This window comes from Centroberyx gerrardi, chromosome 10 (genome assembly GCF_048128805.1).
Source record: "Centroberyx gerrardi isolate f3 chromosome 10, fCenGer3.hap1.cur.20231027, whole genome shotgun sequence".
NCBI lineage: Eukaryota > Metazoa > Chordata > Actinopteri > Beryciformes > Berycidae > Centroberyx > Centroberyx gerrardi.
Genome location: NC_136006.1, coordinates 9,902,171 through 9,925,874, shown reverse-complemented (window position 1 = coordinate 9,925,874; position 23,704 = coordinate 9,902,171). Strand labels below are relative to the sequence as shown.

At 40.0% G+C, this 23,704-nt stretch overlaps 2 protein-coding genes across 2 annotated transcripts in view; both read left to right on the top strand.

Annotated features, from left to right (window-relative positions):
* The window catches only part of LOC144539851 (uncharacterized), a 114,461-nt gene that overhangs the window by 85,408 nt on the left and 5,349 nt on the right, over nt 1-23,704 (top strand). The gene's annotated exons all lie outside the window — the stretch shown is intronic.
* Nucleotides 6,482-23,116, top strand: LOC139910523 (protein FAM171B-like). The gene is made up of 8 exons (XM_071897837.2): nt 6,482-6,611; nt 14,647-14,919; nt 16,002-16,094; nt 16,311-16,469; nt 17,559-17,729; nt 19,535-19,651; nt 21,367-21,490; nt 22,087-23,116. The coding sequence occupies exons 1-8, from the start codon at nt 6,482-6,484 to the stop codon at nt 23,114-23,116; spliced, it is 2,097 nt and encodes a 698-aa protein (XP_071753938.2).

The window sequence follows — 23,704 nt, the reverse complement described above, 5'->3', positions numbered from 1 at the left end:
GTGAGGTGGGAGAGAGGAGATAGACCTGCGCTGCCCTCTTTTCCCTCTGGAAGATGAGCTGCTTGTGATACCTGCATATATCAGCCAATGACCCCTGCTACGGCTGAAAACACGCGTTGCGGCCCAACTGTATAATGTTTAGCACCGGGCTGAATTCATCACACCTACAGTATCTGGCTTTGCCTCTGTCTTGGAGCAGGAGAACAGAAACCAGATGAAGCACCCTGCAGTAAGTCATCTTGTTAGTTGCACTACAGAAGAATAATGAGAGTCTATACATGAGGAACTTTTCAAGACGTCTCACCTTATTAACTTTCTGTTGGAGTCATGGTTAAGCCCCTCTACACAGCCCAATTACAGAAAAATACAAAAAAAGAATAAAGTGCTGCATGGAGAGAAATGTGTTTGATTTCTAAAATTGGTATTGGTATTGAAATGGCAAGATGTGGCTAGATTAGTCTAATGCATCGAATAGATTATAAACACAATGAACAAATTGATTTCCAAATTAGGTGAGATTGTATTAAACAGACCTGTAAAAGCAACATGATTCCTGGAAACAAACAAAAAAGTATAACAAACAAAAATTTGGAAGGCTTATTGTCTCTTTGGTATTCATAAATGCCATGGGAAAGTGCCACGGATACTGATCCTGGTTACTGAACCTTTGCAGCTGATGATTGCTATAGACAAACCAATCTCCAAATGGATTTCATGGGTTCATTTATCTCGGTAATGCTGCCTGGCTTCCAATCTGAGGAGAAAATCTCTGTCTATCTGTCCATGATGACCTGATCAAACGAGGGACATAAGAGTGATGTCTTCACTTAGTCCAGCTGTACCGAGTTGCTTTTAGCCTTCTCTCTCCTCTCCCTCTCCGTTTATCCTTAAAATAAGGACCAAATGGAATAGAACTCATGCAACTTATTCAACAAAGTATTTTTCTCCAGGAGGGCAAGATGTTATTGTCCCAGTGCCAGCAGTTCATCAATAATATTGCATCTCTCAGACAACCCCGTTTTGTCCTTTGTTTTGTCTTTTTTTTATTTTTCATTTTAGGAGCAACGAAAAAGGAAAACAACAATTTAAACAGAAGCCAGATTCAATTTCTGTTGTTCTGCAAGTAGCTGTTGATGGCAGGGATGCATGAGAAAAATGTCCCATAAGTACACAGGCTGCCAATCTTGGCTGATGCAGAAGCACTGCTACATTCAAACTTTTCATTTTTCCAGCACACAAATTAGATGTTTGATTTGAACATATCATTTTTCTGATTTACAAACTAGGATATGTCTGATTGATTTTACTCCCCTGTCTGCTGTGATGTGACGACTAAATTGAAAACCATCAAGTCAAAACCAGAGTTCCTTCATTCCAGTTGCTGTCTCATCTGTCCCAGCTTCCTCCCCACTGCCTCTAAAACCCCTGTCCAAGATGGTACAATCTTATAATAACTATTTTTCAGATCAATTTTAAAGCCATCAGTTGCCATATTTTGTAGTGTACTGTGTAAGCTGTTGGGATGGATGCTATTAGTGTCTGTTTGGAGGTCTGTCCATTTTTACTCATCATCAAATCATGTAAAATAACATTTTTAACATGCTCATGAATATAATTATGAACAAAAAGTGGATATGGCCCTGGTCAGCGACAGCTTAAATAGACGGAACATAGGGGGAACAGGCCTTGACTGCTTCTGAATGTCTGTATGTAAATGAGGCAGCCGTTCTTGATAATGTGATTGGATGAGATTTGCATGCTGCTCTTAGGATGTCAGCTTTGATAGTTTGCTGCTGCCTCATGCCAATTTGGAGCGCTACAGTTAAATCACAAATGATACCCACCATATCAACCATTCAGAAAACAAATCTGCTCCAAACACTGTTGTTTTGGTTACTGAGCAATGGAAAATTATTAAGATTGATGTAAATGGATTGGCACAGTGCAGCTGCATAGCAAATGCAGGAATAAACAGCATGTCCTTTTCTCCTCCTCATCTCTTATTAATATCCCAAATCCAGAGAGCAAAAAGTGTGTGCAAAACAATCTGCATTTATCTCTCCAGGATAAAAAGTACTCTTGTTAAACAGAATTATTAAAATGTACAACGCAATAAGAAATTATAAATATAGCTACTATGGCCTAGAACAGTTTAGCTGTTTAGCCAAGATAAATGAAATCTGTTAGGCCTAAATGACACATTTAACCTGTTCGAGGCACTTCACCTACTAGCCAGCATGCATAGGTGTAAAGTGTCACATTATGGTTGCACCAGTCAAGTCTCAATCTCAGGACCATTGTCACCACAGGCAGGTCATGAATTTGTTGAGCCAGCTATAGGAAGTGATTCCACCTGTGTGTTTTTTTCACAGTATGACTTCATGAGTGCAGGGTTTTAAAAAGCTGGGGGCATTTTGAGGGTTCCTGTTGGTCTTAATGGACAACTTTTTTTTTTTACCATTGTTACTTATCACTAATCTGCTTGAACATAGGAGGCAGTGAAAAAAATGTAAATGCAGATTGAACTTATTTTGTCAAAATGGCAGCCTGCAACATTTCTCTTCTCATATCTTCATTAACAAAAAAAAAAAAAAAAAAAAAAAAAAAATGTATTACAGATGACCTGGATGATGGTCTTAATGATAATCTAGTTCGATGTAAGAGGTAAAAATTCATGTAAAACGCCTGTGTACAGTACAATTTATAGTAAGACAATTATAGTCACTGTGGGCTCTTTTTTTTTAAATGTTATATAACATTTAAAATTGAGAGTCTGCAGATTATTTGGAAGCTGGTTTAGTGTCATTACAACTTACAGTATTAGACTTAGTTAGTTTTGCAGTTTATGAGAAAAACTTGTGATTAACTTCATAATTTCCACTCTGGAAATTGTACACCTATAGCACATATAGCTTATTTTTAATGATTTTTCAAAGTTTTTCACTTTGGACGGATGCTGTAGCACCACCATCTGCAACCTTGGCCCCATACTACAGTACATGTCGTTTGGGACGAAACCAGATGGATCTGCAAAGTTTGGAAAGAAAGAAAAAAGAAAGAAGGAAAAAAAAAATAGACACAATAACAAGAGGCTGCCAGGCCTTGAGGCCCGGCCACCTAATTAACAGAGAAGTTTTTGGACTGGTTTCACAGCTCGGGCTGGATGAATCTTGATGCATGAAGCTCTAAAGGAGCCCGTGGCCAACTTGCCCTCTTTTGGAAATGGCAGTGAAACGGAGAGGAGGTGGTGAGCACCTGTAATGAAGTACATGCACAGAATTGTAGAGGTGCAATAAGGGAGAGACATGCTGTGATCTTTGCACTGCGTCATTTTATATTCCAATCACTTAACATGCATTAACTCCAGCCGGTGTTGGAATACATCTGCCGACCAAAACGCTGAAATCAGTTCCACACTAGTTATGAAACACAATTATAAATCAGCCCGCAGATCAAGTGGGAGAAGGAAGAGACGTATTTTGCTCTGCTCATCTCTCCACCCCGAAGCGCATTCCTCTCATGTCGGCCGGCCCACGGGGGTTTAAAGAGTCATGTCACGTTATTGTGTTGTGGCACAGGAACTGATGATGGGGAGCATGTTGCTGGAGGAGCTCCGTTTGTCATGTGGGGTAAAACCACGTTCTTGGCAGTTTAATTACGGCGCCGGGGAGGCTCTCCTTCACGCACATCCGCCGTGTGAGTGTCTGGGACGGAGTCGAGGATGGAGAGTCCCACACACCCAGGACGAGACTGCCTCTGCTGGCCGTCACCGCCGGGGGATTCTTCACCACCGGCCAGGCTGTAAATCAGACGGTGACCCCGTGGAAGAGAAGGGTGACGTATGGTTCAGCTCCCTAACCACATTTCAACGAGTTTCACAGATTCTCAACACTGCTGAATCAATGGGTTTTCTTTAACAGTCAGTTAGATTGTGAATGGAATGACTGTTGATAGGATGCTGAGCTTTCATCTGCTTGCAGGGAATCATCCTGGCTTCAGGTTTCCCTTGTCTCTAGTCCATTATTATCAAAAGGACACTGAGAAGGGCCGAGAAAACCCATTGTGCAGCAGCACTAGCTCTGTTTTGCTGTGGCCAGCAAAACAGAGCTAGTGTTGCTGCACAATCACAGCCTTGATTCAAATAAGTCTCTATTTAATGCATCGACAAAAATGTTACCATGGCCTAATAGACCTTTTAGACAACAATTCCCTAATTCCTAAAAAGGACATACAGTATGATAGCTGTGAGTTACACCCGTTATGACCAGTAAGCATTGGCCGCATTTTAGCATTTAGCAATTTATGTAGCAAAAGACAGATAGTCTGTGTTTTTATTTTGAATTTTTGTCTTTTACAGCCTTTTCACTCATCTTCACACATTTTTTGAGAAGGCTTGGTACCTATTACCACAATAAACCCAATCCACACACACACACACACACACACACACGCTACATGCAACAAGTCCCTTCCTTTTGCTGTAGAGGATAAATCATTATCCCTCCCAAAATCCCTTTTTCTGTTCAAAAGATTTTCCATTATCGTCTCGCACATTCAAAGCCACAGGACTTGCAGAAGTAGTACAAAGTATACTAGGCCTTGTGAGTAGACTTCTTACTTTTTACTTGAATGAAAATAAAATCCAGTAGCTATCCATTTGGCACCAGTCCTGTTTCAATGAAAAGTAATTGAAAGGTAGGTGAAAATACCTTTTTAAAAGAAAAAAACTTCTGTGAGGAACTTTGGAAACGGGAAGCATCTGAATTTTGCTTTAATGTTTAAAGTTTAACGAAGTCCTGATGTAATGTCCTGCAATGCATAGAGTAATACAATCTGAGGCTTCCCTACTTTCCAAACTTTTCTCAAAGTCGTTAACTTTATCATCTCCCTGTCATATGCCGGAGCATGCCAGCTCACCTCAAAAAGCCTTCCTGATGCTGACATTATTAATGGTAAGTCATGCACCTGTCTCTTCGGGCAAGGGCTTATCTTCCGTGTGACATTGTCTATCACTTTGTCATGCTTCCTGTCTTATACCCTCACATCAGTTTATTGCCTCTGGTCCGTCCCTGGTATTTTGAAAGTGAGCGCAGCTGCAAATTCTTACAATAATCCGCCCCATCCGCCCCTCTACACCCCCCCACCCCACCCCCCCGCCCAACATGTCACCTGGCAGGCAATCAACTTGAGTCTGCAACCAATTATGATGAAAAGAATTCATAATATTGTAAAAAGAACTCAGAATTGTTTTAACGCTGTATTTCATGACAGGTAGAGTATGAATTCATGAGAGCTTATAAGGCCTTTTGAGATATAACAATAAAGCATAGGTCCCACAGCTTATAAAACCTTTTATTAATATAATGGATCAAAGTAGGTTTCGACTGATATGGGGTTTTGAAGGCTGATAAATGATGGCAATAGTTTTAGCTTGAAGTCGTCAATAGCGAGTAAATTGTGCCGCTACTTAATATCTTTAAATTGGACCGTTTTCATGCCAAAATGTTACAAGTATTCAGTGTTTGCCCCAGAATTGTCTTCGTGTCAGGGTGGCAAAGCCTCTGAAACAGCATTTAGAGCATGATAATGAAATAATAATGAAATTCCTTTAGGTGGGCTAGCAGCTCCTTAAGGCAGGGATGCCCTCCCTACCTATTCAATGGAGAATTAATTTACATAAAATCTATTTGGTTTGGAAAGAAAATTAAATTTCATTGCAGGTTTTACAGTCTTTGTCTTTATGTAGCTGTGGTCAGGAAGGAACCTCATCTCATCATAGTTGTCCAGTCAACTGGACGATATCTGATATTTAATAAAAGGTCAAAATCAGCCCAATATATAGGTCTAACCCTTGCACTAAGTACAATGGGATAGTGAGAGAGGTTCATTCAGCACAAAGTTTAAATTGACCTTTATTCAACCAGACAGCTCAATATCAAGAGCAAACTGTTATTTCACTGGCAGTTAATATTATTCTGATTGCCACTGACTATACATTTATTGCAGTAGCTAATAAATGGAAAAGATGTCCAATGTAAAACATGACTAGAAATTTAGCAATAAGCAATAAATGAAAAAAGATGTCCACATAGTAGAATAGAATAGACCCCCTTTGCCTTATTTACAGTGTTTTAATGACTAGGCAGCATTGTGTGTAGAATAACAGAGAGAACTTCTATCGGTGCCGCGATATGATTAATAGAAGAATGCAGCCAAGTATGGAGCGGAGAACAGCCACAGATTTCTGGGGTGAAAGCAAGCCGATTTCCAAAATAGTCCCAGTAGATGCAGCTATTTATGTGGAGAAATGAACCATTACAGTATCTAATTTGTGGCAAATTGATCCTGGAGACTCGGGTTGTCATCCATCCCCCTGCTAGTGTGTTTAGACTCCAATTTATACTTTGTCAGTGGGGAATAGAGCCGGGAGGACAAATGTGTCAGCTCAGTAGCTCTCTGAGGCCGCTGTCACAGAAGAAGTATGATGGTGAAGAAGCCAGCTGTGGAAGGCTTCACTCATATTTTGGCAACGGCAACAGCGCAACAGCAAGCTCTGCAGGCTGACACCGACCGCTATGAGGAAGCCAACCTTGAGGCGCAACTTGGAGGAGGTGACAAAGTGAAACAGAGCTCAAATATCCAAACCATAAACACTAAAGGTTGACTTTGACATTAGAAAGCAATTGTGTGTTAGCAGTGCTGGAGGTCTACCAAGATGGAATATTTGAAGGATTTTATTCAGAAATGAGGTATCCACTATTTGAAAATCATGACACCTACTTCTATAAAAATGATATGAAATGATATCAAAAAAATGTAAAAGGAATTATGGGACTTTCTAAGCGATAGTTGGTAACTTGTAATATTAGGTAAAGTCTTTGGTTGGCAAAATGCGAACATGTTAAACACTGGGTCAACTAAAATGTACAGCTATTGAATGATGAACTTAAGGTAGAACTCTTAAAGGAATAGCTCACCCAAAAATGAAAATTCTGTCATCATCTACTCTCCCTCATGCCAGTTGAAACACAGGTGAAGTTTGTCCATATAACACACAGGGAGGTTGCCAGCACAACTCCATAGCAGCCTTCTCCAAAACAACTGAAGTCAGTGGGGACCAGTTCTTCAGAGTTCCAAAAAGACCTATATTTACACCATAATTTAGTGCAAATCTTAACTACAGCTGATTGATTTGCAACAAATAATGGTGTATAGGTCTTTCTATTCACAGTGTGATTGTTTGGCTGTTTTTGTTTTGGAACTCTAAAGAACAGGTCCCCATTGACTTCAGTTGTTTTGGAGAAGGCTGCTACAAAGTTATGCTGGCAACCTCCCTGTGTGTTATATGGACTAACAAAATTCACCTGTGTTTCATTTGGCATGAGGGTGAGTAGATGATGACAGAATTTCATTTTTGGGTGAACTATTCCTTTAAGACTAATGTCATTTCAGTCATAATTATTCATTTTTCCCCACATCTTAAACCATCTCTTCTACATTTACAATCATCTCTAGCACAAATTCCTAGTTCACAATCAGTAGAGGATGCAAACTACTGTACAAACACAACCAACCATAATAGGCATCCAGTGCACACATTGCTAGCAATTACGACTCGTTCCTTAGTTTCCACTTGGTTGGAAATTGCACACATAATATTTCTTGTTGCTACAATGCAGTTTCTAAATTGCTGAGTGTGCCATTTCAAGCGAGAGCGGTCAACTGTCCCTGCAGTTTCTGACTGTGGGTAGAATGAGATTCATGCACTTAAAGCCAGCAGGGATTATGGCGAGGTCCTCCATGCCATTATCCTACTAATGTTGTATGTGCATATCTATATTTATAGATATGTAGAGTTAATGCAGTGAAAGTATAGTGTAGGTCTGACTGGTGCTGAGAGCATGTAGAGGAGGATAGTGGATTTTATTGTTGAGCGTCTTAGAGATGTTGGAGTAGGCTTTATTGAGAAAAAAAAAAAAAAACATCAGGAAAGAATACAGAAAATAGGTAGGACGGACAGTCTAGCAGAACAGACCAGACAACACAACAAAGAAAATAGAGAAATATAGAAACCTCAACTGCCACCATGACTCCATACTGTAAATAAATCCCAGTCCACACTCCCATTCAAAAGAGTCCATATTGCTTTCCCAGTCTTTTTCTTACACCCACAAAACATACTGTAGCCCAAAAGAAAGAAAACCCAAGCAGACAACATGGCCAAACTGAATGGTATGTTTTTTCCCAAAGTTCAATTCATTAAATGGCCTCTATCTAATAGCTCTGTACAAAGCACGAGTTATGTAATAAGATAATTCAAAAATAGGCTTGAGGCAGAATTCATTTTCACCAGATGCTACTACTGTAACTACTGTAGTAATAATAATAACTTTATTTATGTAGCACCCTTCAGAACAAAGTTACAAAGTGCTTTGCAGAGAACAAGGAAAGAGCACAGGAAAGAATATTTAAAAAAAGGCAGAAAAACAATTCAACCAAAGACGATAAAAGTGAGAAAAAGTCAAAACAAAAGATTAAAGACGGATAATATCAGAGCCAAAAAAAGAAAATAACAGTATTAAAGAGCACTACTACTACTAGCCTACTTTGTACAAGTCAGATTCCTCAAGGACAGACATTAATACACCCAAAACTTTGTCTGGTCAAATAAATTGATTGTATGTTTAATATTGTATGTATGAAAACAAGACATGATACAGTAGAGGATAGATGACAGATGTGTGTCTAATGTAGGCTTTGCACACCAGTTTTCACATTATTCGTATACCAGTTCTTGTCAAAACAGCATTTTAGGCTGAATCAGTCAGTAGGGGTCAAATTTACAGCAACAGAAGGCATCGGCTCTCCTTTGGTTAATTGATATCACATTACCACCATCTAGTGGCCAAAATCACTCAATACAAGCATTTTACCCTTTTATTTGTGCTGTAATACATTATAAATCATCCCATATAAAATCACATTGTATCAGCTCTGTTATGATAGAATCAGTCGCCTAAAGTGGTGATGGGTGGGAGGTTGAAGAGATGGATCATTTCATCACAGCACACCAACCAGACCAGGGCCTGCAGGACTAGACACAAGTGATAATGAGTTATTTATTGATTTATTTTCATGCTCTTAATCCTGCTTACATATCAAGTGTTATGTTTCCCCATGCATGACAATCAGTTATGCATGCATAAAAACTATTGACGTAACCTATAAGAAGATAGATAGATAGATAGATAGATAGATAGATAGATAGATAGATAGATAGATAGATAGATACATGGGCTACATACATATAGACACACAGATAGCCTAATAAAGAACATATTATTCATGGTTTCTAAAGCAGATAGGCTAAATCAACTAGTCTCCAATAACAGTCCTCCATTTAGTGTAGGCTAAACGACGCAGACGCAGCTCTCTCCGGCCAAATGAAGCAGCTTAAAGGGGCGGAGTTTCAACTAAACTGCTGAGTTTGAATACAGCGGAGCCTCGGCAACTTGTCCGAGTGGCTGACAGGAAAAAAAAAAAAACACTGAAAATGGCAGCGGAGTGAGTGGCAGGAAGAAGCCGAAACTCGGAACTGTAATGAAGCTTACAAACTGGCGCAAACTGCTCAAAGTCATGCGGCGTCTGATCTGTCTTCTGTCTCTGTTGGTTTTCTGCGAGAATGGAAAAGCGGCCGGAGATTTCACTCCCGCTGGACGCACTCTGCATCTCAATGAGGGGAACTTTTCTGAGCAGCATCAGATGAAACCGGATCAGCATCAGCACCGCCAACAAGTGCTTGACTCCTCGCCAGGTCTGTGGGCTTGTTTGTTTTACAGAAGAAAGTAAACTTTAGCGGTGGCATTAAACATATCACGCTTCAACCTTTAGTTTGAGGATAAAGTTTTAAATAGTTGATATTATTTTCACGCTTTCTTTCATTTCTAGGCTATTTCTTTATCTAATAGCCTTTAGACTAAGCTGTTTTCATTTAGTAGCCTGCCTTCTGCATCATGGTTTGCACAGAAATCTACTGAGAAGTTTGTGGAGCAGCATGTGATGTGAGAGCTTGCTGATGTGACCTCATGACCAACCGTTTCTCCATCTGTTGCCTGTTCCCGCTACACTAATGTATCAACAATATAATCAGCAATATATTAACAATATGAACAAGACACAGAAATTGACACTAGTAAAAACTACCTGACGTGAAAGATGCTGAAAACGTTTCACTTGACAAGCATTGGTCAAAAAAGTGTGTGTGTGTGAGAGAGAGAGAGAGAGGAGAATCTTTTTTTGTAGCTCATGGTGTCTTATTTAACAGACGACACATAGTTTCAAAGTGAGTTTTTCTTAAATCTATACTTGAATAAATTCTCTCTCTCTCTCTCTCTCTCTCTCTCTCTCTCTCTCTCTCTCCTCACACACACACACACACATGCACAGCACTTTCCATGACAATCTGCTTGTTTACAGCGGGGCAGAGGAGGAGGAGGAGGAGGAGAGGAGCTGAAAGGGGGATTTGTGACCCTGCGTTCCCTCTTCAACCGTTTCATGACTAATTCATGCTGCTGTAGGAGTGCATTCCCATGCCTCATCACATGATCCTCTAGTCTGTCTGGTCCACTAAGGAACACTTGGAAAAGCGCCCAGAGATGCTGTCGTCTCTGGTGCCACATCCCCCCTGCTGGCTTGCGGTTGCCAAAACCTGTTTCCCCTACTTTGTCGTTTCAATACAGAACAAGAACTCAGGGGAGAGACTGACCACTTTCTTAAAAAAAAAAAAAGAAACGCTTCGATCTACAAATGAACAAAAGCCACCTTTCTTTCTCCAGATGGTCATTTCTTCCATGCTGAGACTAACATCATCATTGTTTTCCCTACATAATAAAGGCTAAGCAACAGATTTGAAGATTTAATCATCCGCCCCCCCCCCCCCCCCCCCCCCCCCCCTTAGGATGTATTGTAATTATGTGACAACAGGACTGTTTGTTCGGACATCAAGTCGACATGCCTCCCCCTCACCAGGCTTCACCCTAAGCATCTTTTGTCTCAAATCTCTGTTTAAATTGATATTGCCGACCTGTGCTTGAGTTGTTTACAGGCTGATTTGGTTCCACATGCCAAGGGGTGCGCTCGTGTTTTCATCTATTGGTGAAATGTATGGCCTAATTCCAACACACACACACACACACACACACACACACACATGCACACACACACACAGTCCTGTTGGGGGCTACCAGAGATAAGTCCCTGCCGGACCATCTGTCTGTCCTGCCTGGTGGTCTCACAGTCAACATGTTTCTTCTGTTCCTTCCTGCTTGGCATTCCCTACAGTGTTTTGTGCTTGTCATCCACCAACGCTGGCCTACTTAACATCTCCATTTGCATCATGTTGAGTTCTGTTCTGTGTTTAAAGGATAAGGCTTTTTTAAAGGATAAGGTTTTTTTAATGTATTGCTTACCATCAACAAATCCTATGAAAATAACCAAATCAACAATGCGTTTGCTCTACTCCCGTTACTTTCTGACTTCCCACGTACCGTTTTTAGCCGTCAACCCGGAAGTCATTGGCTCCAATTGTAAGCTAAAAACCTTGAAATACAGCTCACAAAGACATAGTTTCAATTTTAAAAATCGCTAACCGTTACCACGAAAAGTCAGGCTGTTGTAGTTATTACCAAATCAAATTCAAATGGGAACAAATTCTTCATTACGCTGGGGACTATTTTCGGTGCTACGGAACTACTTTCCTGAGATCACAAAGTGTTTACAGCCGGCTTATTAAGTTGTTTGAGGAAAAAGTCGGCTGGCCCAGTGCATCACGATGATGAAATATGCTGCCCAGAGCAACGGCATGGCTCTTTGACGTGTTTTTAATCGTTTTTTTAATACAATGGAGTTCTATGGCTGCTGGGACATGGCTGCACTGGGCACCGGCTACATGGACGAGACTTGTTAGCAAAACAAAATCATTGCTGATTTTGTTATTTTCATAGGATTTGTTGACGGCAAGCAATGCATTAAAAAACACCGGCCTTATCCTTTAAGTAACATTGCAGCATTTGGTGAAATGATGATGAAGTAACGCTGCATCTGCTTTATGTGCCAGCAAAATCATCTTAAAATGCTTAGAGCCACAGACATGGAAAGGAGGATAATTATCAATCATAATTATCATAATTATCAATTGCCATTCTCACGTTTACTAAGCTGCAAAGTTGTGCTTTTGTACTTTTTGTGAATCTATTTTCACATCCTGGACTAAACTCGTAACTCTTGAACTCGTAATTCGATCAATATCTTCCACATGCCAACCAACTGGAAATGTATTCTAAAAAGTCAAATATATATCCATTGATAAAATGTGCCTGATAATTTATTCATGCTATATCACGCCCATCAGATAACGTGGGGTCTGTTTCTCATCCTACCAGAAAAATGGCTCAGCGGCCTGTAAGACAGCCCATTTCAATCCACTCCATAAACCTCTTTGGGTTCAGTTCGCCAAATGGGGAGATTATAGTAATCTGGCATGGCTCACCTCCACTGCAGATTTAGCGACCCCCTTCTGTTATGTTTGGCCACTAGGACAGAACACACACAACGAGGTCTCCTTTCCCAAAGAGGCGTCCTGTTTCCCATCTGTACTGGTGTAAAGCCCAATGGGAAGAGCAAGGCACTAGCACTGCCAAGATGAGAGGTTTGTGTCCCACTGGGGCCAAAAATACATGCAGTCATGGTAGTGTGAGGCGTTTTTGATAGAAGTGCCTACCAGATGACATATGTTACAAGTATTTGTGGTGTCTGCTTCTGCTTCTGATCGGCAAAGACGAATCGTTAGCGGCCATGATATGAGATGAATTGTTCAGCTGCCATTGGCACTTGCTGAAATACTGTGTAAGCCGGTACCATCAGGCGTGGCTTCATTGGCTTTCAGAAAAGCCTTTGGCAGTGCTTTCAGCCGCAGGATTATGAGCCATCACAGTGTAGCAGCAAATTCATCCATTGCCACTGTTAGAGTCACCATTAGGGAAAGATGCTTAAGATATTATCAGTGTTTAGAGGGCCGTGACAGCAGTGACACAGCATTTAGTCATTCAAGGGGCAATAAGTAAGATTTTTACTCCTGTATCGCACAAAATGACCATAATATCTGTGGGGGTTTGATAGGGTTGTTGATCAATAACAATAACTCAACAATTACTTTGCCAGGTGGTGAGATTTTTTTGGCTTTCAATACTCACTTTCTGACCCTGTTTTGGAACAAAAACGGTCAATTTTCCGGTCACAAGCCTGCTTCTCTAATCTTAGATTATGACCACCTTCACGGTTGGACATTCACACACACACACACACACACACACACACACACACACATCCACTGAACGCTGTGGAATGGATATTAAAGTTGACAACACATGAAAACACCACAAATTTTCTCAATCATTGATTCTCAATGATTATTATCGCACGTGCTTATCTGCGCGACCTCCGTTTATTGATATAGAGTCATATAGTGATATATTACTCGCTATCCTTTCTTCATTATTATGCAACACTATGCCTCAGAAATCAAGTCCTGTTATTATTAACCTACATACAGTATATTGGGGTCTTGTGGCACAGTGTGATCTTGATTAATTGGGTCTGTGGATAAGGTGTCACATTATCACTAGGCCTAAACGGGATTCTATAGGAGCTACATGAACACATGATTAGGGCTCCCATACGAGAATCACATTATTGGGAAGACATGTTTAGCTGCCTGCATGCTGATGTAGCATAATGGTGTCTTGAATGTGTGCTGCTTTGTACTAATTGCCCAATTTTACCATTTGTATTTTGGTCCACCTCTTCTGTTGAGATAATTTAACTGACATCCACAAGGGGTTCTGCTAATTAGTTTCCCTGTAGTTTTGTCAATAAGGCCTCGTCTGTGATAATTGGACCAAACTAGGCCCACTATTTTCCCCACTGTTCTACAATAATAATACTAAAGACTGTGTTTGTGCTGCATAACTTCCAGGTGTGAATCTGTTTGAATGAAAAGCAGGGCAACGCTGAAAAGAGCAAGTATGTTCAGCAACATTTCCCAGGACAAATAAAGGTTAAAGTAATAATCTGTTCATATAAATAAATGTCTGTTTTGCTGCTCTCTACTGTCAACTGATATAGCACAATAGTGATTCAGCCTATTCCCAGGTTGTTAAAGCTTTCAAAACAGCTGATATTGGGTAGGCCTTTTCCGGGGAAATTCCTTTGGCACACAGGAAGTGATGCAGTATATGTTTGTTTGTAATAAATAGAAGAAGAACAGGGTAGTTAGCATGAGCAGCGACAGCCACCATGGCTGAACAGACAAAGAAAAGAGCGCCACCTACAGAAACTCAAACTTCATCAACAGAAAATCAAAGAAACAATACTGCACTGGTCATGCTGTTTGATTGCCAAGTGATCTCTGGGAAGTTCAGTGTAAAAACAGTAACACCAATGACCATTTACCACCAAAGATGTTGCCAAAAAAAATTTAAAAATCTTGTGAATTACCACTTTATAAAATATGATGGCATAATTCTTAACATGATCATCTTGTCTGAAAGAGAAAGTGGGGAACATGAAGTGTTTGAGTAACACCACCAGCATCCTTTATCTTAACCTGTAATCTGTGGTTTCTCCCAGGTTCAGCCTTCACCCTGAAGGTCCAGGTCAACGACATGCTGAGTCGTCAGTACCTGAACCAAGCTCAGGTGGAGGTTTACGTCAACTACACCAGGACCAACACAGCTCTCACTGGGGAGGACGGAGTTGTTTTGCTTCATGTCCCGTATCAACTTGGGCTGCCTATCGCCCTTGTGGCCAGCAGGGAAGGCTACATTTACACAGTGCTGCCTTGTAAAACCAGCAGAATGCCAAGTAAGATGGACAGTTAATGTGCGTGTGCGTGTGTGTGCTGATAGGAATTTTAGGTACTGGAGGCAGAAATAATCTTATTGGTTGAGTTAAACCTCAATGGGCGGAGCCAAAGAACCACAGTTTTTAAAAGTTAGCTAACTGGCAGACTTGATTGGCAAAGAGGGAATTCTGGTCAAAATATAAATAAAAATATGAATGGCAGTACTTTCTTTTTTGCGTTCATTCAACTAACAAGTCTGGATAACCCTAGAATGACTAGATTGCATTTTTTCAATTGGTATCAAGAGTGCTAGGCCTTACAACATTAGCTTCCTCCTCTCTTACCCCTTGCTTTTTTCCCTGGACTTCACAGTCCAATATTACTTACACAGAAAAAACTGGTCCAATTTAAGTTTATCTCAACCAATGAGATAATTTCTGCCTCCAGAGCAGCTCTGCCTCTGAGAAATGTTTGTATAACCAAAAGTCCAATCTGCTGTGATTAGGTGTGTGTGTGTCTGTGTCTGTTTGTGTTGTAGTGTGTATGTGCATGTGTGCAGACCTGGGTCAAATAGTATCTGCAAATTAAATCATTTTTTCAGTCTGTATGGAGCACCAGATGGCTGGGCTTTATTGTATCAGGACACTTCAGACAATGTCACATAAGAAATCAATCACAGAATATATTGAGTTCCATAAACTTTCCTGTGATTATCTAAACTTTCTGGTATTCGTTGTGTTGCCAAAATTTGCCACACCCTACTCATTTAGCACCTAATTAGACTACACCAAACAATCAAAAGCATCTGGCAATAATATTTAACCCAGAACTGGAATGCGTGTCTGTGTGCTTCTGTCTCGTTTTTGACTGTCATCTACTGTACTCTGAGTTTCTAACAGATGGCAATGACAGTAAAGAACTGAATCTTGAAGCTAAGAGATAGTATTGAGGTAAAAGCTTAGATAAGCCACTGTAGTGAGATGCTAGACCTGATGAAACATAATGTCACAGTGCCATCTAGTGGAAAAACAGCACATTTTGAAATAAAGTATTGAAAGTTGATTTTCTATCTTTTGTTCTTTCCCTTAAATCATTGTTGTAGTATTTTCATCAGTGACCATGTCGCTACTTGGTCTGAATCAAGGCAACATCTGGCTCTTTGAAGATTCTGTCCTTATAACTGGCAAAACATCAGGTATGTGCTGTTAACAACTGACAATCACTCTCCTCCAATTTCTTTCTTTCTATCTATCTATCTATCTATCTGCAATATTTTAAGCTCATATCCTTATAAGCATTTATTGAAGGGAACTGAAAGAATAAATTGTCCAAACATGGCTGTATTAGAGAGAAAATACTATTACTGTCTATAATTTTCTACTCTTGTTCATCATGATTTTATTATCTGCAGATGCTTCATCCCAGCCCATTGTTCAGTTTCCTAAGAGCCTGCTGAACTTGGCAGAGGGCAGTGATATCTCCTCTGTTCAGGCCTATCTGACTTTTCCCAAGCTGTCAACCGAGGATGACGACTCTCTCAGCACTTTGGGCGTCATGAGCAGTAAATCAGGTGTGTGTGTGTGTGTGAGAGAGAGAGAGAGAGAGGTCTTTTTGGCTTTGACTTTAGGTCCATTTTAGTCTGTTTTGTTTTCACTGTGTTCCCTTGTATTGTGTGTGTAATCTTGACAGACAGCAACTTAAAAACTGCGAATACTGAAGTGAAAGTTTATACTGACCATTTGGAAGAAGTGATGCCTATACTATTACAAAATGATTGCTGACATAACAGTAAAACTTGTTGTAGAAAACATTTTAGTTAGTAGCTATGTTAAGACTTGTGCCTTCAAAGCATTTAATTTGAAATCATAGTATATTTTTGAAATCGTGAGTGATCAGTTTGACTTTTTTCCCCCTCAAAAATATCTAGTATTTTGTCCAACAGCAACAGCATTATCAGTATCTATATTATTTCTACCCAGTCTGACTTAGGAAATAGAAAAGTTGCATTACTGCTTACATTCTGGCTCATGGTTTGTATGATAAGAGTCTTGATTGTTGCACATACTCAGATGAAAGTATTCTACGACTCATTAAAAAGATTCAGATCTGTCCCACCACTTCAGTTTCAAATGATCCAGTGCAAATATTGAAAACAGTTCCAGTGTCTGTTATTATTACCTTATTATGACCAGATTATCCAAGCAGTAGGAATGGGACGATATATCGAAATTCAGCGTACCGCAATACAAAAATGTAACAATACATATCGTGGGGCAGAAAAATTAATCGTGATATTAGCTACACTTTATTCTGCTGTAGTAATCACAAATGAGATGGCTTGCCCAATTCTGCACACGTCACACTGTTGTCACTGAACTTTTATTTATTACATTGTATCGTTTTTGTATCGAATTGTGAACCCCATATCATGTATTGAATCGTATTGTGAGATAAGCAAATCATCCCATTCCTACCAAGCGGAATTCAGTTCTTTCAGTCAGGCCAAACCAGCTGCACTGGTAATAGTATTTGAGCTGAGGTGTTTATATAAGAGTGTTTAATTGAGAGAAAGATAAAACTGAGTATGAAATTAATGAAATTAGCCCAGTGTGCAGATTATTAGGCTTCACTTAAGCATTTGTTTTCTCTTTGTGTTCAGGATACAGCAGCATGGAGTTGAGCCCTGTGGCGGCTGTCAGTGTGCAGCTTTTCTCCAGAGAGTCAGAGTTAGATGTGAGTGGACCCGTACAGATCACCCTCCCCATCCCTGACAACTGTGGACTGCAGACCTCAAATGCTGTTCCAGCCTGGTTCTTCAACCGGACTACTGGTGAGTTCAAGTCAGGGTCATGCATGCCCAAATCCACAATATTTGGATCTTTGAAGAACCTGGTGAGGAAATGATCATAATCAGATGGTTTCTATGTGGAATTTTTACTTGCTTGATGCACTAGATGAGGTGTAATAACTTCTCATTAATGTGATAAACCAACAATTTGCAGGTGATAGTGTAAAATTGAATTACACATTACCATACACATTCTTTTTCAGATGCAGTACCATAGTTAATAACCAAATTTGGGAATGGGTCACAGTTGTGTATTCAATTTTGATTATTACACTATCAGTTCAGTTATTTCAATTTGAAAACTGAAAATGTCAGCATTCTCAGTAATATAATGAAATCCAATAATGTAATAATTACGAAGTTAACAGGAAAAAAATTAACAGTTGCTAACCTTTAATATGTTAATGGAAAATCCATTATGTTAACAGTATTATTGCACTATTACCGGCAAATTGTTATTACGTTAATGGATTATTACATTAATGGGAAGTTTTTACATTGTAACAAGCTTGCCACACAGGACAATATAATGACTGCCAAAAAGTTTAGACTAAGTATTTTAGATTCAACTGAATATATTTTGACAATTTACCTGACACTGTCTGACGTGCAGTAAACTTAACTCATCTGGTACCTCAAGTAGATTAAAGGTAATGTGTATTTTTAACCTGGACCCAGGTCTGGTCAGCACTCCAACACTCTAACCCACTGGGCCGTTTTTAGTTCTTTCAGTTAAATATATTCGGCCATCACTATACGGCTGACTGTTTAATCTATGCAAAGAGGTCAGCTGACCATTTGCCTCTGGTTTCTGTTAGAAGTGGGACTCGACCCCACCCCTCCAGGGGAGATTTTGACCTGAATGCGGTGCCTTGGGCCACTCAGTGATCGTGCCTTATTATTGTCATGAACCTGACTCAGTTAGATGCCTCCAAGGAGAAGTCCTGTTGTAAGGCGTATTTGTTAGCCTATCTTTGCTTTGTTCAGTTCACCATGTTGTACCAGCCAATGCTTTGTTGGTGGTTTTTATGACTAAAAATATAGTCAGAACTAACAGTGTATGGTTATGCTTAATTGGCTTATAGGCAAACATCTTTAAAGTGAGTCAGTCTAGGGTAATATGTGTATTATAAATTAAAATGTCCTCCAATTTGACAAAGACATAGCTACTTGTCAAATGCTGCTTAGATGATTTTCATGTGAAGCATATTACACAGGTTGTTTACAGTCTTAAAACTCATAGAAAATTTCAGCAAATTTCAGTAAAAAGTAAATAAGACAAGATAAGGTTCTGGAAATTAAATCAAGTCCTTGAAAGTGGCATGGTATTCAAAATCACTGATTTGTATTCTTGTTCTCATTAATGTCAACCAATATAATGTCTTGTCAAAAAAAACATGCTGATTGTGTTTTGACCATAAAAGCCAATGAACAGTTTTTGAACGTAATGCTTGGTAACTAATTATTTAGTTGTTAAATCTGTACGATTATCAGACTTGATCATTCTATGATTACCGGTATACAATTGTCAAAGAGACAAAAATTGTAAGCTTCAATATGTGAGATGAATAAAGATCATGGGCTTATTCTATCATGCCATTTTTGTATAACATGCAGAAAACTTCATCCACCTAGACCACCAAGCACAGATGCTTTTAGAGTAGTTTTTGGGAGGAAATGAGCTCATATTCATTTTTAGATCAGACATGGATGGGCAATTGTGATAAATTAAAGGCAATTTTATGTAGACAGCGATGATGATTTGTGACTTGGTTGTTTTTATCTAGGTGGATGGATGAGAAAGGGACTAGGGATGGTGGTGCTGGTAGAAGGAAAACGGATGTGGACATTCACAGCTCCTCACCTGGGCTACTGGATCGCAGCACCTGTGTCATCCAACAGAGGTAAGTAATCACATAAGTGTTATCCATAAAACTTTACCAGCAGGTTTAGTGTGACGTTATAGGCTGTAATCATTATGGTAGAGTGTTTTCTTGTTCATAAATGTGAATTACCAGCTTCGTTTTGCTGTTTGTGTTTTTGTGACACCACCACCCGGCCCTTTTGATCATTTGATCATTTGCATATTCTGTAAGCAATTCATAACGCATACCACAGGGAAAAAAAATGCCACTTGCTCTAGTCAAATAGTATATTTAGACTGACCTGGTAATTCACATATGGGCATCAATTGGTTTGCGAAACCTTAGCTTAAAGTACTACAATTTTGATTTTGTAGATTTTAGAGAGCAAAGGTCAAACAAAAGTTTCCATAAATTTAAAGAAAGGTGAGCATTCAGGACCAATGTTCCCTCTAAGCTGCGTCTGTGTAACATAGTTTGATAATTTAGCACATTGACCAAAATTATATGTTTTCAGTTATCAATAATTGCTCCTCTTGTCCCCAGAAAATGCATCAATATAAACAGGGATTGAGTCACATTTATGTATAAGAAAACACCCTACTGTGACAATCTCAGGCCATAACACATACATTTTATTAACCACTTGTGTCTTTTGTGAACAATTTTGCATCGTGTGCCTCTACCTAAGTGTTGCTTAGAGGGATTTGGGGTTTCTCTGCTGTTCTGACATAAATAGTATGTGGTCCACTGGACGTGCACACAGACCTGAATCACCAGGGTGGGTGTTAAATATTTAACGCTTAATTACCTTTCATTAACTTTCATTGGCTATCACCTGGGCTATTGCTGAGAATTAGGCAGCAGTAATGTGGCTCCGTCATGGTAATCAGGCCACAAGTAAATTTACGACTAAGTTCAAATTACCAAGCTTTATGAATGATCCTACGTTTGATTAGACAAGGTTCCCCAGTGCCATATGGCTAGTGGCAGAGTTAGTGCTGTGCTCTATTCATTGAGATGCAAAACATTGATTTTTGTGAAGGTTTGTGTAAAACCCATCAGAGGATTGCTCTGATTGTGGCAATTTAATTTTATTTCAGAAGCTGATGAAAAGGAAATTACAATTCCATAGGCCAATAAAGCACCACAATGGAAATTAAAGGACCACAATGGAAATAAGTTCTTGAGCTTTATTGTGTTATCCTGACCCTTTTCTTTTAATTCATGTATGTCTTCTGTCTGAAGAACTGTAGATTAATTGAAATTTCTCAAGTAAATTCAATTAACTGCTGTTTTTTTTTTTTACTTTGCACATTTCACCTAATAAATGAAGACATTTCTGCATTGATCTCAGCATATTGAGTGTCCTTTGAGGCCATTTGCCCCAGTTGGTGTTCTGGTTAACTGGCTCCTAAAATTGTTTTCCCCATCTTCCACCACATTCTGTGGGCCCAGTAATGGGACAAAAGCAGTGTAAATGAAGATTAAAAGCTGCTTCTATTTGAAAGTATTACAAGTGAAAGACAAAAAGCTGCATCCATTCCAAAGCATTGTAAGTGAAAGGTAAAATATGAAAGACAAAAATGTTATGTGAATGGCAAAAAGTCTTTCAGATACAATACTCACTGAATTGACGCAACTTTTTTTGTTTTCATTTACAATGATTTTGAATGGATTCAGCTTTTTATGTTTCACTTTTCACTTCAAACATCTTCAGCCTTCTAACCATCTATGCCTCTCAATACCTGTTCTAGGCTTGATGGGACTTGCCATCCCCATCGACTTCATCTCACACCATTCATCTTTTCTGATGGTTTTCCTCGGAGGAACGCTTCTTATTGTCGTCGCCGTTCTGCTTGGCTTGTTGTGTTACTGCAGGTAACAAAGGCTTTTGTCTCATACTGTGTATAAACTGTGGTGATGTTGATGTGATAGCTGTAATTTGCGTAGAATAATTCCAACATCAATGTTTAGCAATAAAATATGATTAATGGGCTGTATCTGAAAGTTGACACTACATACTATTTAGTAAGTAGAAGTAAGTAAATTAATTAGTCGCAGGCAAGAAATCTGAGGATGATTTTAGATTCAGATCTCAATTTTGCATTACATTCTAAATTTTTAACCAAGACTGCTTTTTTATCAGCTAAAAAACACAGCTAAAATTAGACCATTTCTTGTCTTGCCTGATGCCGAAAAACTCATACATACCCTTTGAGTAAACAAGCTTGAAACTGTTCTAAGTTTAATACCAGTAAAATACCAAAAAATGAAACAAACTGCTTAACACGACGATTGCAAATGCTGCATTATGTATTGCAATGAATGTGTTAATTGTTTTCTATATTCCCACTGCATATTAGTAGGGAGTATGCATGATGAGCTTTCAGATGCAGCCCACATAACTGAATTAACTGTCATGCTCCATTTCATTGGCCTGGCATTGTTTGAGGCAGTCTCTCTCTGGTTCACAGAAGTTCCCTCCGTGAGACTAAGCCAAAGAAGATCCACACTACCAAACTGTCAAGAAAAGACCAAACCACCTCCACATGCGACAGTGAACTCTCTGAAGTATCTTCAGGCGACTCTTGTAATCTGCAGGATGGGTTGAACCAACCATACACAGAAAGGGGGGATAACCAACACAATGCTTCAGTTATTTCCAAGCACAATGGCAATGTTATAGCCAACCCCAAGGCCACAGAACTTGGATTGATCCAGTTTGATGAAAATGCGGTGGCCATTAGGCTGGAGTGTACTGAGCCGGAGCTTAACGCCGACCCTAATGATCTGATGAGTTTACACGAAACGTCCCAGCAGATGAGAGGTCCCCTGTCCCTGAATGACAGTTTGTTTTTCTACAACCAGCCCGTTGCCATTCTTCATGCCCCAGCATTCTTCCACTTGGAAGAGCAACCGGAGCAGCCGCAGTGGAGCAAGTCGGCCACTCTGCCCCGCGCAGGTGCTTCAAACAACACTCCCACAGAGCCGCTGAGTAAAGACAGTTTCACCCAGACTCTGCTGAAAGGTCCTGCTGTCTCCCAGAACCAGGCAGTAGAAACTGAGGAGCAGCTTGGGGCTCCAGGGGGCACCCAGGCGCCGCCCTCCTCCAACCTCTCCAGGGGTCACTACGGCCTCCCGGAGTCAATGTCGGTCCCGGGAACATTACATAAAATCGGGGACAAAAGACGCTCCTGCTTGGGCAGCGAGCTCCAGGGAAATTCGGAGCACGCCTTGGCAGAACTTTCCAAAATCCCTTCACCTTTGCCTCCGCGGGCCTGGTTTGTATCACTGGAGGGCAAACCTGCAGCTGAGATCCATCACGCTGTGGCAGAGCAGCAGAGGAGACGAAGGCCGACAGAGAGTCGAGAAACCAGCTTAGACTCGGGGGTGGATATGAGCGAACTGAACCAGACAGCTGCTCGGAGGGCGGTAACACTGGAGCGCAATGCTACCTTTGTCAAGAGCAGCGCACCCAGCAGTAAACCTGCCCCTCCCCAGTAAAAACAATTAAAGCTACGTGGCAATGGACCTCCCAATAAACTCTAGTGCACCCAGTTTGTAAATCAGCAGCATCAATTCAACAGTGTCAAACATCCATCTATCTAGCTATTTTTAAAGACAAAATGACTTTTTCACCTTGTTAGCTAATTTTCTTTGTCTTAACTTGCACCTATTTAACAATACATGCCAAAAAAATATATTTTCTCATATTTTATATCAACACTACTTACTTTTCCTTCCTGGAAAGTCATATATTTTTAGTGGTTACTGCATCGCGTATCAGTAGGCGTACATACATATTCCAACCAATAATATCATCATAGGTTTTTTGAACAATCACCTCCTTCCCCTTCCTCCTGTTATATAAAAGCTGCAACTTCACAACTTTCGAAGTGCCACGAGTGGCAAAATATTCCTCCTCTTCCTCTTTCTCCTCGGCTTCCTGCACTCCGAGGGTTTTGTCCACTGCTGCTCCAGATACAGGAGTGACGGAGGTGTTGGAGGAGGTGTGTGCTCCTCTACAATAGAACGGAGGCTAGCATCAAGTTTGTCTGAGTCACTTTGCATGCATGCTGTGGCCTAACCCCA